General features: G+C 44.3%; 1 protein-coding gene across 3 annotated transcripts in view; it reads right to left on the bottom strand.

The window, feature by feature from the left end:
- The window catches only part of l3mbtl1b (L3MBTL histone methyl-lysine binding protein 1b), a 78,737-nt gene that overhangs the window by 24,108 nt on the left and 37,189 nt on the right, over window positions 1-17,440 (bottom strand). For 2 of the 3 annotated variants that reach the window (XM_084335716.1, XM_084335714.1), the window contains exons 11-14: window positions 11,649-11,734; window positions 6,300-6,385; window positions 1,276-1,386; window positions 218-332 (exon numbers count right to left, since the gene is read on the bottom strand). In XM_084335716.1, the coding sequence (XP_084191842.1) occupies window positions 218-332; window positions 1,276-1,386; window positions 6,300-6,385; window positions 11,649-11,734 (398 nt within the window). The remainder of the gene's footprint in view (window positions 1-217; window positions 333-1,275; window positions 1,387-6,299; window positions 6,386-11,648; window positions 11,735-17,440) is intronic. The other variant, XM_084335715.1, reaches the window with a different exon arrangement.

Raw genomic sequence — 17,440 nt, forward strand, 5'->3', positions numbered from 1 at the left:
ATTTTTATAGGATTCTAGCACATTTTCATAACAATAGCGAATATTACCGTTTTCATTGAGGTTTCTTACAAATTAACGATGCTTTATGTTGTCCTTTATATGCCGATTATCATTGGCCGTATTTGGTCCCAGACAATAAGAGTGGCTGCGATTGGTCACCGTGACGTTATGTGTATGTGTATGCATGTATGTGTATGCATATGTGTGTGTGTCTCACCATTCGGGTGCTGCAGTGGGTGAGCAGTCTTCTGACACCAGCCCACGGGGTGCAGGTCGGAACAGTCTGTGTCGACCCAGTAGTCGTACTCGCTGCTCCAGCCGTCGAAATGGACCTATATCCAGATCAACAGGGAGGACAGACGATTAAGAGACACGCTAACCCCGACCGCACACTAAAACACACGCCAGTAACTCGACGTGCAGCGGAAACAGATTATAACAGGTTATAATGTCCGTGTGAGCGATCGGAATATTTGGGATGAATTAGAAACATATCTGTTTTGTTCTTTACCTTGATTTAACCAACTACATTTTTCTTTATAAGAATCACATTGTTTTTTTTCCTCAAGGGGGTGACCTGACTGTGAAGGTTAAGAGCCATTATGTACAGTATGCTAATAGCCACATTTATACTGTATGATGGCATCCTGAAGCCATTATGAATATCCTTATAATATATAATACACGTAAGAAAAAAAAGAAATAACTATACCGGTATAAAGTTGTAACCCGTTTGCTAATCAGCAGACAGCTTCATTCTTTAGATTGAAAATGTTTTGTTAGTTTAGTAGTTAGTTTACTTGGAGGTGATAAACTATAGAATTATATTGAAGAAACCTCCTGGTTGAGGTAACAAAAACATCGCTGCTTAGTAAATATGTATCAGTGCTCCTTCCATTTCTCTCTGTGCGTACGCTTGTTGACATCGACAAACTAACTTTCCATAGTGCCTTTCCGGTTCAACGCATGCATCGAAAGAAGCAATATGTTTGTTAACACGACCAAGAGGTCAATTTAAGGTTCACCACCATACTGGTGTGGTCCTTTAAGTGAATCACCAGCATACTGGTGTGGTCCTTTAAGTGAATCACCAGCATACTGGTGTGGTCCTTTTAAGTGATTCACCACCACACTGGTGTGGTCCTTTAAGTGACGTGGCACCAGGTGAGACTGGTACTTTAAGTGACGTGGCACCAGGTGAGACTGGTACTTTAAGTGACGTGAGTCAGGTCCTTTAAGTGAAGTGGGACCAGGTGGGACCAGGTGAGACTGTACCTTCAACCGGTGCTCCTCTGTGTCGGCTATAGTTGCGACGCGGATGAGCATCGAGTTCCTCTTGTCCACAGCTTCTAGCTTCATTCCCACCTGGAAGCCGTGAAGAGGCCGCTGCAGGAGACACAACGTCACGTTAACCATGTGGGTTTGTGAGAATCAGACGTTTATTTATTAAAAAAGGTAGAATCTGTAACCCCTGGTGGTATTGCACTTCGTTTAAATTTTTTGTTTTGGTCTGATGTGTGGGTTGGAATCGTACAACATTATGAAACCTGGAAGACATGTGTATCGCTTTGCTCCGACCACTCGCAGTCGGCTTCAAATGCTTTCAAAATGGTAGCGAGACGACAGAGAGATAGTGATTAAGGACTGCATTTTTATGTCATTTTTACTGCAACAGTTTTTATCCAAAGCACTTTACAATTTGTTCCTCACATTTTACCCATTCACTCACACATTCACACACCGACGATGGAGGCAACCTGCTCATCGGGAGCAGTTAGGGGTTAAGTGCCTTGCTCAAGGACACTTCGACACGCAGCCACTTGTTATTTCAGGTATTTACCCAATGGAATCATATTTATTACGAAGATGTTGCGTACAAGGAATATGTATGGATGGAGGACCAAAAACAATACACCTTGAATAAAAGAAAATTTATAAAAAAAAGAGTATTGTACAAAAGCAAACAGGATCCGAGAGATGACAGATAGTTTCAAGTTTCAAGTTCAAGTTTCTTTATTAGTTGTCATACAGAAGTACAGAATACTTTTATATAAAATGCTTCTTTTTGCTCCAGAGATTGTGCTAGATAAAAATAGATACGTATAAAATAAGTATAGTAAGTATAAAATAGAAGTAAAGTACGTAGACAAAAGTGTTCAATATATACATATATACAATGTACAATGCAGATATCAGTTTGATATCTCATGCATCAAAAGTACTCCTGAAAATCATCAAGAACAGAATAGAACCCATAATTGAACATCAGCTCTCGGATAGCCAAATGGGTTTTCGCAAAGGAAAAGGAACAAGAGATGCAATCTGCCAACTCAGAATCATTGGTGAAAAATCGATAGACCAACAGAAGAAGCTGTATATTTGCTTCATCGATTTCACGAAGGCCTTCGACAGAGTTGAACATACAACATTGATGAGAACAATGGAAGAATTCAAAATACCAGTTTCTGACCGAAGAATAATTGCCAACTTATACTGGAGGCAGAAGGCTAATGTTAGAATAGGAAAGGAGAAATCAAGAGACTTCCCGGTGGAGAAGGGCGTAAGACAAGGATGCATCTTGTCCCCTGTACTCTTTAATATGTACAGTGAATCACTGATGAAAAAAGGTCTGAGAGGAGGGAAAGGAGTAAAACTTGGCGAAGAGAACATCACCAATATAAGATACGCGGATGACACTGCTATAGTCTGTAACTGTCAAGAAGATCTACAGGACATGATGAATAAGCTGAATGTCGAATGCAAAAACTATGGAATGTCACTAAACACAAAGAAAACTAAAGTAATGATCATTGAAAAAACACCAGGAACTGTTTGTAAAATACAGGTGGATGGAGAAAAACTTGAACAAGTGAAGGAGTACATGTACCTTGGAAGCTGGATCAGTGAAGGTGGAAGAGCTAACATGGACATTAAGAGAAGAACCGGAATTGCAAAGGGCGCATTCTGGAACCATAAAGAATTATTGAGAAGAAACATAAGTTGGAAAACGAAGACCAGGATTTTGGAAACGTATGTTATGTCAGTCTTTTCATACGGAGCAGAAGCATGGACGCTGAATGAAGAGGCAAAGAGGATGATAGACTCTTTTGAAATGTGGACACTGAGGAAGATGCTGAAGATAACATGGAAGGATAAGATCAAGAATGAGGAGGTACTGAGAAGAGCGGATATGCAAGGAGGACAGCTGCTGGAGAGGTTGAAAAAGAGAAAGATGGAGTTGTGCGGGCATGTTCTGAGAGGATCCAGCGGGGAGATGTTCAAGAAGGTGGTGATGGGGAAGGTGGATGGAAAGAGAGGAAGTGGAAGACCAAGAAGAGGCTGGGTAGACGATGTCTGTGATTGGAGTGGAGTGAGAGGCGGAGTCACGGAGTTGGAGAGAAGAAGTGGGGACAGAATGGGTTGGAGAGTGATAGGCAACCTTCGGAACGAAGAAGCCACCTAATGATGATGACAATGCAGAGTAGAAAAGTAACTGAGTTACAATACAATATACAGTGCCGTCTGGGAGAAATGCGAGGCCCTGTGCGAGTTCCAAACGGAGAGGGGGGGGGGGGGGGGGGGGAAGGATGCCACATCATCATTAGCTTCGGCTAACACGAGGATGGTCTTGGCTAACGACCAGGCCTGACCACTATCGGACTGAATAGCAGAAAGACGATAGACTGAACACACCGAAAGATCTTTAGAATAGATCTTACAAGGACAATACGAATTGGTTCCCATCTGATTATGAGGTCTCTGTTTATATCAATAAACAACGCTTCTTCTCCTTGTAAGGTATTACGCTGTGTCAAAGTGTCGAATTCTTACGAAGGTGGAGAATTATTATGGTTTGCGGATCGCACTAACGGGGAGAGATAAGGATTGAATCAGCCAGTATATGAGACGTCAGGATCATTAAAATTACACAACGCAGAGGAATTGGATGGAGAGAGGATAACACAAGAAGACGTGATACTGGCCAGATTGATCAGGATCTAACACCCTTCTGCTCCCGTTGACTTTTACTCCCGGTCCTGCCAAATCACGGGATTCAAAGTGAAATTGACTCCCATCCCGTGGGAATCCCGCGGGACCCGTGGGAATCCCGAAAAGATGTCATCCTCTAGTGGACATACACTTATATGTGTGTGTGTGGACATACACTTATGTGTGTGTGTGTGTGCGTGTGTGTGTGTGTGTGTAGGTGTGTGTGTGTGTGTGTGTGGACTTACACCTATGTGTGTGTGTATGTGGACAGATTCAGATTGCAGATTCTACCTTTAACTTTATTAAATAAGCTAAATTCATAAGAATTGTGTGTGTTGACGTACATGTGTGTGTGTGTGTGTTGACGTACATTTGTATGTGTGTGTGTGTGTGTGTGTGTGTGTAGACGTAAATGTGTGTGTGTGTGTGGACGTACACCTATATTTGTGTGTGTGTGTGTATGGACATACACCTATATGTGTGTGTGTGTGTGTGTGTGTGTGTGTGTGTGTGTGTGTGTGTGGACGTCAGGGCTCCAGACTAACTTTTTTCACCACCGTCCCAGAACCGTCCCGAAATACAATTTTAACCGTCCCAAAGTGAATGTAACCGTCCCAAAAATCAAATGTTGTTTCTTTACTTTGGTTTTGTCGTCTATAGTTGTTATTGCCATAAGAAACACCATTCAGAGAAGGGGAGAATAAATTGATTTAGTCAAAAGGCTCCCAGGTGGAAAGATTTCACAAGAATAATTATGATTAAAAATAAATATATATATATATATAAAAAAAAGTGTTTAACAAGGTGCTAGTATAGGGATATTTGGTCACGGTGCTGTTATAGTCAACCAATTGGAGCCATGTTGATTATTCCTTCCATAGGAAAATATATTTAAATGTATTTGTATTTTATTTCGTTTTAGTTTTTTTTGTTATTACAAATGTGTGTGTTTATGGTTAAAAATGTTAGAGATAAATAAAATCTAACTGAATAAGTTATCCCTCTTCTAACAAGAAAGAAAAACGTAGTTTAGCTTTAAACTATATAATGTCATTGCGTCCAGAGATTCCACCTTTGATAACTAAAGTAATGACACTTGACTAGTAATGAAACATGTCCCTTAGATCGCGCTGTCCTCCTGGTCGATATTGATAACTGCTGCTAAATTCCAGCGGGCCCTCCTCACTGAATATGGATTCATTGTGTAGCTGAAGTGAAGTTTGCCTATAGCCTGTCGTCTATTTCTCCGCGTTCGTTTCGATAAATGTAACGTTATGCCAATTAACTCGCAATGGTAGTAACATTACGTGTTAGTATAGAATCGAATAGAAATCCTTTAATAATCCAGAGGGAAATTCGGCACTACAGAGCAGAATGTATAGCTCACATTGAACAACAATAAACATTTAGGTCAATAGGACTAAAATAGGAATAACAATATAATAATATTAAAAATAAGAATAAAATAGTGTGAACTATGGATTAATCAGTGGCAGTCCGATACGTTAGTCAGTAACGTTAGCTAGCAATAAGCAGCTATAACTAGAACGCGTCGATAACTGTATACAGTTCCAATAGACTAACATTACACTTCTGTGATTTAAATGTGTCCTTACCTTAGACTCAGGGGTAGTATTGCTGGATGCAGTTCCCTGTTGGTCATTTTGGGTCTGTGTTTATCCTCTTCAAATAGCGCAGCATGTTTGCGGTGATCTCTTCACTGAGAGGATGCCAGTATAGCGTGTTTTTTTTTTTTTTTTTATAACATTCTGATCTTTTCGCAGTTCTTGTACAGTGGTCTCGTGCCGTGCGACTGTCAATTACCATTGTCATTCACTGTGTCAACCAGGGTTAAATACCAGTGGAGAAAGCCTAGGTAAGAGAGATTTCCCTCACCTGTTAACACATTTATCTTTTTTGATGAGAGATTCATTTGGGGTGTGACGCTGCTGCAACGCGACTGGCTGATGAGGTGGGTAGGAGCTTGATGCTGGATTAGCGTATCACTGCATTGGGAGGCGGAGATAGTCATTGGATTTGGCAAATCACGCTAGGTTTAGACTTCAGTGAACTCTGTCAATTTAGTCAGCACGAGACATTCACCATTTGACAGCAATATATGCGCGCACTGACAGTCGGCCAATTGACATTTCCTGTGAAAAATAAAAATCCTCTCCGTCCCGTTTGCGTCCCAGCAAAGATTTCTGTTCGTCCCAAATCAATATTTGATCGTCCCCGGGACGACGGGACATCGTTAGTCTCGAGCCCTGGTGGACGTACACCTATATGTGTGTGTGTGTGTGTCTCACCAGTTTGAAGGCCCTTGCGGGGGCAGCTTGTGTCCCCGTTTCTTCTAGGTATCTCTCCCAGGAGAAGCTCTTGGGCTGTTTATATTCTGAAGAGAGGAAACAACCAGCACCTCAGTTAGCACACAGACGTGCCACTATACTGGACCTGACAGGACACTACTGCACTGGTGCTCAGCCTCTCCTTGTGCATTTCACCAGCACCTCAGTTAACTGAACACACAGACGTCCCACTATACTGGATCTGACAGGACACTACTGCACTGGTGCTCACTATACTGGATCTGACAGGTTACACTACTGAACTGGTGCTCACTATACTGGACCTGACAGGTTACACTACTGAACTGGTGCTCACTATACTGGACCTGACAGGACACTACTGCACTGGTGCTCACTATACTGGATCTGACAGGTTACACTACTGAACTGGTGCTCACTATACTAGACCTGACAGGTTACACTACTGAACTGGTGCTCACTATACTGGATCTGACAGGACACTACTGAACTGGTGCTCACTATACTGGATCTGACAGGACACTACTGCACTGGTGCTCACTATACTGGATCTGACAGGTTACACTACTGAACTGGTGCTCACTATACTGGATCTGACAGGTTACACTACTGAACTGGTGCTCACTATACTAGACCTGACAGGTTACACTACTGAACTGGTGCTCACTATACTGGATCTGACAGGACACTACTGCACTGGTGCTCACTATACTGGATCTGACAGGTTACACTACTGCACTGGTGCTCACTATACTGGATCTGACAGGACACTACTGAACTGGTGCTCACTATACTGGACCTGACAGGTTACACTACTGAACTGGTGCTCACTATACTGGACCTGACAGGTTACACTACTGAACTGGTGCTCACTATACTGGACCTGACAGGTTACACTACTGAACTGGTGCTCAACCTCTCCTTGTGCATTTCAATGAGAGGGAAACAAAAGAAACATTTACAATCCAACAGCAAATCTGACATCAGAAAATGCAGTAAATTTTAGCCCAAAAATATTATTTAGGCTCAATCATCAGTAGGTCATTTATTTTGTATTATTATAACAATTATTATTAATATTACAATTTATATTTAAATTAGTGCTGTCAGGCGATTAAAAAAAGTAATCTAATTACAGGATTTGTAATTAATTAATTGCATTTTAATCGCATTACCATTTTATGCCTGATATTCTATATTATTTTTTTATTTTTTATTATTATCTTTTTCCTCCTTTTTCCGATTTTCTCCCCTCCCAATGTTAGTCGTTATGCCAATTCCCAATCCCCTTCCTGGTCGTTGCGCACTCTACCCCCTACCGTCGGTCCGGGAGGGCGGAGACTATCACAATGTGTACCCAGCCCACCGCTTCTTTTCACCTGGCAGCGCGGACTCTCACTGGGAGAGTGTAACGTGTGGAAGGTCACACTACCTCTCCCAGATCCTTCCCTTGCTGTGCAGGCGCCCCGACCGAACTGTAGGAGTCGCCGTTTACAACGACCAGGACCCACCCTCGCCGGGTTTCCCACCCGCTAACACTGCCAATTGTGTTAGTATGGACGGTCGGCCAACCCAGAAGCACCACAGCTGGATTCGATCCCACTGTCTCTGTGGTGGTAGACAGCTTTTGGAATAACCACCAGGCCACGATGACCACCGAGCGGGGTGAAAGGAGAGATCATTAGAATAATGAATTTTGTTTCTTTCAAAGACTTTCAAGGACAATTCAGCACGGTTTTCATCTTGTATGAGGTTTTGTTTATGGAATAAACAACGTTTTCCAAGAAAGGTACTACGCTGTCAAGTGTCGCATTCTTATGATTACGGATTGCATTAAAGGGGAATGACAAAGATTGTACAGCCAGTATGAGAAGACGCCGGAGAAATAAACACAACGCAGAAACTACACGAGCCAACAGATGAAGAGGTGATAAGTGGCTGATTATGATCAGGATCTTACAAAGCGAACACATCAGAGCTCCCCGTCACACCGCTCTGTCGGGACGATGGTATTTAAGAAAGTATCTGCTGTTAAAATGACAAACAGCATTGACACTTTAATTCATGGTCGATTAAAAACACATTTGTTTTATAATGCTCACTCTCAGCAGGAGGATACTGCATGTGTTATTGATCAATTATGTCATATATGGGATCGGAGCATAGATTTGACGCATACTCGCCGATACCAGCATTTTAGGCTGTATCGGAGGCATTTCTCTACTCTACTAATTTTCACACTACATGTCACAAATTTTCACACTACACATCACTAATTATCACACTACAGATAACTAATTATCACACTACACATCACTAATTTTCACACTACACATCACTAATTATCACACTACACCATAGCTGTCAATATTGGCATTTGAAAAAACTGGAAATTTCGCCCCTAAACCCCTCCTTTATCCGGTCGCTGTTCTTCTTCTTCTTCCGGTCGCAACCGTCTTCCGGTCTGACTTCCTGTGCTAACGTTCTAATCTACACTGCTGCCACCTGTCGTCACGGAGGGGAATTGCAGCCATTTTGTAAAAATGTAAAAAAACTGGGAAAATACGGGAAAATATTTTCAAGTTCAAGTTTCTTTAATAGTTGTCATACAGAAGTACAGAATACTTTTATACAAAATGCTTCTTACTGTTACGCTCCAGAGACTGTGCAAGACAAGTATGAAATAAAATAACATAGTATAGCATGTAAATTAGAAGTAAAAAAAATGAGGTCACAGTGTTCAGTATAGACATATGTACAATGTTCGATGCAGAATAGACGTAACTGAGTTACCATATAATATACAATACTATGCAGTGTACTAATATACAATACTATATAGTGCAAGGCAGAAATGGGATGAGGTGCAATTTAGGTACAATTTACAGTAGGTGTACGAGTTGTAGTGCAAATCCTTTATCAATAAATATAAAGTGTGTTTGTGTGATCTAAAGTGTGGAGAGTGGGTGCTGCAGTGTGTTGTTTGTTTAAGTGAGTGTGTGCGTGTGGGTGTGTGTGCTGTGTGCATTTGATGGTTGTTGCATAGTGTTTATTGTTCGTTTAGCAGCCTGATGGCCTGGGGATAGAAGCTTCTTCTGAGTCTTTCTGTGCTCGCCTTAAGACTCCGGTATCGCTTGCCTGACCGCAGCAGTTCAAAGAGGCAGTTGTTCGGGTGGCTCAAGTCCTTAATAATTCTCTTAGCCTTCCCCCTGCACCGCTTGTTGTAAATGTTCTGGAGGGTGGGAAGCCCCCCTCCAATTGTGCGTTCGGCTGAACGTGTCACTCTTTGTAGTCTGCTACGGTCTTGTGCAGTGCTATTCCCAAACCAGGAGGTGATGTTGCCAGTCAGGATGCTCTCTATTGTACATGAGTAGAAGTTCCTAAGGATCTTCTGACTGACTTGGAACTTCCTTAGGCGCCTGAGGAAGTAGAGGCGTTGTCGTGCCTTCTTCACAACACTGTCAATGTGTGTGGTCCATGTCAAATCCTCGGATATGTGGGCTCCGAGGTACTTGAAACTGTTCACTCTCTCAACCGGTGCCCCGTCGATGCTGAGGGGGCTGTAGTCCTTGACCCCCGACCTCCTGAAGTCCACAATCATCTCTTTTGTTTTGCTGACGTTCAGGGAGAGGCAGTTCTCCTGACACCACTGTGACAGATTCTCTACCTCTTCCAGGTAGGCCCTCTCGTCGTTGGCAGAGATCAGGCCCACCACTACTGTGTCATCAGCAAATTTGATGATTGTGTTGTTGTTCCGCTGTGCTACGCAGTCATGTGTGTACAGGGAGTAGAGGAGGGGGCTCAGAACACAGCCCTGGGGGGGCCCCTATGTTGAGCGTGATGGATGAGGAGGTGCAGTTGCCTGCTCTTACCACCTGGGGTCTGCCCGTCAGGAAGTCCAAGACCCACTGGCAGAGGTCATAGTTCAAGCCCAGGTCCCTGAGCTTGGCTATGAGTTTGGAGGAGACTATGGTATTGAATGCTGAGCTGTAGTCGATGAACAGCATTCTCACATAGTTCCCCTGCCTCTTGTCCAGGTGTGATGCTGCTGTGTGCAGCACATGGGCTATGGCGTCCTCCGTGGACCTGTTGGGGCGATATGCAAATTGCAGGGGGTCCAGGTTGATGGGGAGGGAGGAACAGATGTAGCCCTTCACTAGCTTCTCAAAGCACTTCATGGCTATGGAGGTGAGGGCTACAGGGCGGTAGTCGTTGAGGCAAGCGGGCGTAGATTTTTTGGGTACAGGGATGATGGTGGACTTCTTCAGACAGGTGGGGATGACAGCCTGTTCCAACGGGATGATGGCGGGAAGGAAGGTTGAAATACCATACAATCCCGGGAAAAACGGGATGGTTGACGGGTATGCACTACACGTCATTAATTATCACACTACACATCACTAATTATCACTACACCAGGCCATGTGAGCGGCGCGGCGCGTGAGCGGAGTGGGCGGTTTTGACGTGAGCGACGGAGTGGGTTTTAAAATGGGTCGGCGCGACGTCCGGAGCGAGAGTTCTCCTCCGCTCCAATCCACTCCGGGCCGCTCACAGTGGTTTAACACTGATGTAATATACATGTAGTACAATGCCAAAGCAACAGATGGCGATGTACAAACATGAAGGCCATTTTCAACCAATGAGAAGGGTGAACCGTCACTCACATCCTGTTAGAAAAAGTATATGACGCCATTGTTGTTGTCGTTAGCTTACATGCTAACGTTAATGGCAGCGGCCATAGCATTGTGGCTAGGCTAGCTATCATCGATTAGTAGAGCTATAAACAACGTTATTTAACATTGCAGAATGGGTACAATTACAATACGGCTCAATACAAACAATTGTTAAGGGGCCCAGGGGGTGTAGACTGTTGTAGTTTGGTAAAATCAAGCAAATTTACATCATGCTCCAAAAAGAAAAAGAAAAAATCTGCCGAGCGATGTGGAGCGGGGAGCGCTCGATTCAAGGTGAGCGGTGAGCGAGCGGAGAGCGACTTGGGGGCGGGGTCAACATGAGCGATTAGCGGAGCGGAACAAGCCGTCTAGAGCGAAGAGCGGATTTCTCCCCCGCGCCGATCCGCTCACGGGCCCTGCATCACTAATTATCACACTACATGTCACAAATTTTCACACTACACAGCACTAATTATCACACTAAACATCACTAATTATCACACTACACATCACTAATTATCACACTACACATCACTAATTATCACACTACACATCACTAATTATCACACTACATGTCACTCATTTTCACATGTTTTGACACCAGTCTCCGGCCCACAGACCCTACAGCGTGTCACAGCGGTGCGCGGTGCAGCCACACCTGTCTTACCGGCGGGGGTGGTGAGGGTGAGCTCGGTGTCCTCACAGAACCCCACCGGGTGGATGTAAGGGCTGCTGGCATCACACCTACGCAAAAGAAAAAAATATATAAATATAAAAAAGAATTAATGAATATGAGAGTATGAAATATGACTCTCAAGATAACAAATCAACTATCTAACTAACTATAGAAAATAGCACCGATTACAGTCAGTTTATGGATAATATTATGACAGATCCTTATCCGTGTAAATAATGGTCCTTATTGTGTAAAAACATAGAAACATCTTAATTACCCGAGAGATCCCAATTGCAAATTACTTGTCATTAGTAGGGGTGGGACGATACATCGATCCAGATCGATATATCAATCTATTATCAATGATCAAATAGGATCGATGCAACGTAAAAAGATCTATTCATATTGCGATATACTTTTATTTTGAAAATCCCATGGAGTGTCGTATCCGCTCGGCTCGGATCAACAGCACACAGCAGTAGCGTCTAGAGCAGTGGTCACCAACCTTTTTAAGCCCAAGATCACTTTTATTTTTTTTGGTGAAGGCAAGATCTACCTATTGAAGCGTTGAGAGAAAAAGTCAGCCAAGATTGTACTTTAAACTAAATTACTTTTATTTGCCTGTATTCTAATTACATGCAATGCTTTGGTCCAACATTAAAACGTCAAAGTAGAACTGTAATATGTACTTTCTCAGTCAGTGCTAAGTGCAGTCATCTTATGCAGCATCACTTTTCACATCAAAACAAAAGTAGAACTGTAATGTGGACCTTCTCCTATTAACATTGCCAAACATATTTACAATTAGCATTTTATAAAGTAGAACTGTAATGTGTACTTTCTCAGTCAGTGCTAAGTGCAGTCATCTTATGCAGCATCACTTTTCACATCAAAACAAAAGTAGAACTGTAATGTGGACCTTCTCCTATTAACATTGCCAAACATATTTACAATTAGCATTTTATAAAGTAGAACTGTAATATGTACTTTCTCAGTCAGTGCTAAGTGCAGTCCTCTTATGCAGCATCACTTTTCACAAAAGTAGAACTGTAATGTGGACTCTCATATTATTAAAGGGGACATGTACTGCTATTCCTAGCACTTTTGGGCAACTTTACACAATTCCTGTTAGTCTATTGAAGACATCTGTAAGGTTTTTTGCATTGCATTGTTTTATATTTCTAATCAAGTACTCAAAACCATCATTTTTCAGCTCCAAGATTTCAGGCTGTTATGGCCTGGCTCCGCCCATAAGCACTTTGAGTGACAGTCAGTCCACACAGTCTGCGACTGGTAGACAGAGAGAGATAGAGAGAGAGAGAGAGAGAGAGGGGGTGCGAGAGAGAGAGAAAAAAAAGACAGGCCGTCTCTTTCGTTTTTTCTCTCCCTGCGGCAGCTTGTGGGGGGGGGCCTCCCTTCCTACCCCTCCCGTGTGGCGCGGCAGGTCCCCCCCCCCCCCCCCCCCCCAAGTGCTCCCTCCCTCTCCCTCTCTCTCTCCCTCCAGAGTATGCAGAGGTGTCGGGTTTCAATCTGCCTCGCAGTATGAGGAAGTGGGCGGGCATTAGCTACAACCACAGAGCCAATCACATCACTGTCTTCTACCCAGAGCCTGAATGACGTGACTCAGGCCTTCAAATCAGGATAGACTAATTTACTGGAGCAGGAAATTATCTGAGCTGAATCAGAGCAATCCGCCAATATGGTATTTAGACACTAAAACACATTGATACCAACTCCTATTACTATAATACAATGCTAGAGACTGAAAAATGACATTTATAGTACATGTCCCCTTTAACATTAGAAAATGCTAATTGTAAATATGTTTGTCAAAGTAGAACTGTAATGTGGACTCTCAGGGAAAGATCTAAAAAAAAAAAAAAAAAAAAATTACAGGGAAAGATCTACAGGGAAGGTCTCAAAGATCGACCAGTCGATCGCGATCGACGGGTTGGTGACCACTGGTCTAGAGCGTCACTAGAGCAAGGCTAGTGTGCCTATTCTGCGACCCAAAACATGTCCCTGCTGTTTTATTCCGCAACAGGTCAAATGCATCTAACCGGCTTTGCAATCCTCGCCATTCCTTTATGCCCACGTTGCGTTAAAGATCGAAATTAACGTTACGTTAGCGTAAGCTAACAACAAGCTAACCCAGAGCCATAGGCAGAGAGAAGTGGGGACTGGGAAGGAGGGGGGGGGGGGCAGGCATGCTCCCTTTCTGTGTGCGTTTGGAAAGACCAGATGAAGTATACCGGTAGTATATTTATAGTAAATGTACTGAGGATGGACAGATAATGTTGATATTTAAACATAAAAAATACAATACATAATGTATTCATGATCATCATGCAACATAAAACAATTGCAGGAATGGTTTGGGAGAGGAAGGGGTTTTAGGTTGCGTGTTGTGAGTTCCAAAAAAAATTACTTAAAGTTTTAAGCTAAATATATCAAAACGTGGCATTTACAGTGAACAGGAGGTCTATTTGTATTAAAAACAATATTGTTTTTCATTTACGGTAAATGTCTGGAAGAGCTCAAAAATAAAAATGTCAAATGATATTTCCATTGCCTTTTTTTTAGTTGATCTAAATGTTACTGATTGTGTTAACCCATTGACATCGGGAAACACATTTGTGTGTATATACCTTTAACAACGGGATACGCATTCGTGCATAGGTGGTTCACAGCGGGAAACTCATTTTCAAGGCCAGTAATCAATGATATGCGCCTTCATTGGCTGAAACCCCACGTGGGTAAGTGAGAGGGGGGTCCATATATGGTCATAGATTATATATATTTTTTTGTATGCTCCCTTATTGGTTGAGCACGAGTGAACTTTGAGCTGCTAGCCACACCAGCTACTAGCCACACCAGCTGCTAGCCACACCAGCTACTGTAGGCACACCAGCTGCTACAGTAGCCACACCAGCTACTAGCCACACCAGCTGCTAGCCACACCAGCTGCTAGCCACACCAGCTACTAGCCACACCAGCTGCTAGCCACACCAGCTACTAGCCACACCAGCTGCTAGCCACACCAGCTAGCCACACCAGCTAGCTAGCCACACCAGCTACTAGCCACACCAGCTACTAGCCACACCAGCTGCTAGCCACACCAGCTACTAGCCACACCAGCTACTAGCCACACCAGCTACTAGCCACACCAGCTACTAGTCACACCAGCTGCTAGCCACACCAGCTAGCCACACCAGCTGCTAGCCACACCAGCTAGCCACACCAGCTGCTAGCCACACCAGCTAGCCACACCAGCTACTAGCCACACCAGCTACTAGCCACACCAGCTGCTAGTCACACCAGCTGCTAGCCACACCAGCTAGCCACACCAGCTACTAGCCACACCAGCTACTAGCCACACCAGCTGCTAGTCACACCAGCTGCTAGCCACACCAGCTAGCCACACCAGCTGCTAGCCACACCAGCTGCTAGCCACACCAGCTAGCCACACCAGCTAGCTAGCCACACCAGCTGCTAGCCACACCAGCTAGCCACACCAGCTGCTAGCCACACCAGCTGCTAGCCACACCAGCTACTAGCCACACCAGCTAGTAGTGACAGAGAGCCCCCTGATCTCCCCACCAGGGCTCTCTGTCACTTCTTATTGTTTCTCACATGTTACCTGGTGATAAATGTGTTCTGAATAGTTTTTATTCAACATTTATTATACGTTTATTTACATTTGATAGATATTTTGTTATTCATTGATTTTTACTTTATTCTAGTTGAATACCATTTTAAAGCAATCAACTGTAAATAAAAGCCACACTTGTAAGCTATCAAATGTTTTTTATTCCATGTTTATATCTACTTCCATATATGGTCATAGATTATATATTTTTTTGTATGCTCCCTTATTGGTTGAGCACGAGTGAACTTTGAGCTGCTAGCCACACCAGCTACTAGCCACGCCAGCTGCTAGCCACACCAGCTACTGTAGGCACACCAGCTGCTAGCCACACCAGCTGCTAGCCACACCAGCTACTAGCGACACCAGCTGCTAGCCACACCAGCTGCTAGCCACACCAGCTACTAGCCACACCAGCTGCTAGCCACACCAGCTACTAGCCACACCAGCTGCTAGCCACACCAGCTGCTAGCCACACCAGCTACTAGCCACACCAGCTGCTAGCCACACCAGCTAGCCAAACCAGCTACTAGCCACACCAGCTGCTAGCCACACCAGCTAGCTAGCCACACCAGCTAGGAGCCACACCAGCTGCTAGCCACACCAGCTGCTAGCCACACCAGCTAGCCACACCAGCTACTAGCCACACCAGCTACTATCCACACCAGCTAGCCACACCAGCTGCTAGCCACACCAGCTGCTAGCCACACCAGCTGCTAGCCACACCAGCTAGCCACAACAGCTGCTAGCCAAACCAGCTGCTAGCCACACCAGCTACTAGTCACACCAGCTAGCCACACCAGCTGCTAGCCACACCAGCTAGCCACACCAGCTAGCTAGCCACACCAGCTGCTAGGCACACGAGCTAGCCACACCAGCTGCTAGCCACACCAGCTGCTAGCCACACCAGCTAGCTAGCCACACCAGCTACTAGCCAAACCAGCTGCTAGCCACACCAGCTGCTAGCCACACCAGCTACTAGCCACACCAGCTACTAGTCACACCAGCTACTAGTCACACCAGCTGCTAGCCACACCAGCTAGCCACACCAGCTGCTAGCCACACCAGCTGCTAGTCACACCAGCTACTAGTCACACCAGCTAGCCACACCAGCTGCTAGCCACACCAGCTACTAGTCACACCAGCTAGCCACACCAGCTGCTAGCCACACCAGCTGCTAGTCACACCAGCTACTAGTCACACCAGCTAGCCACACCAGCTGCTAGCCACACCAGCTACTAGTCACACCAGCTACTAGTCACACCAGCTGCTAGCCACACCAGCTAGCCACACCAGCTGCTAGCCACACCAGCTGCTAGTCACACCAGCTACTAGTCACACCAGCTAGCCACACCAGCTACTAGTCACACCAGCTAGCCACACCAGCTGCTAGCCACACCAGCTAGCCACACCAGCTGCTAGCCACACCAGCTGCTAGCCACACCAGCTAGCTAGCCACACCAGCTGCTAGCCACACCAGCTACTAGCCACACCAGCTAGTAGTGACAGAGAGCCCCCTGATCTCCCCACCAGGGCTCTCTGTCACTTCTTATTGTTTCTCACATGTTACCTGGTGATAAATGTGTTCTGAATAGTTTTTATTCAACATTTATTATACGTTTATTTACATTTGATAGATATTTTGTTATTCATTGATTTTTACTTTATTCTAGTTGAATACCATTTTAAAGCAATCAACTGTAAATAAAAGCCACACTTGTAAGCTATCAAATGTTTTTTATTCCATGTTTATATCTACTTCAGAGCCTAAGAAAAAAAATTTTTAGTAGGTGTTGACAATTATTTGACATTTTTCAAAAAACAGCTTAGATTCTGGGGGTTTTAATGCAGTTTTATAGGGCCTTCTTACTAGACGGATTTAGGTGTCAATGGGTTAAATGGGCATATAATATCGTCTCATATCGATCGCAGGCACCTGCGCTCACAAAATGCGGGGCTTCTATCGATTCCTAGGGTTAAAAAGAAATCCGCCGGCCACAGAGCCTTTGTCTACCGCGCTCCCTACCTGTGGAACAAATTACCTGCCGTCATCAGGGGCGCCTGCTCTGTCGAAGCTTTTAAATCCCTGCTTAAGACCCATCTTTACTCTCTCTCCTTCAACCTACCC

The sequence above is a fragment of the Notolepis coatsorum genome (assembly GCF_963971535.1).
Source record: "Notolepis coatsorum genome assembly, chromosome: 19".
Taxonomy (NCBI): Eukaryota; Metazoa; Chordata; class Actinopteri; order Aulopiformes; family Paralepididae; genus Notolepis; species Notolepis coatsorum.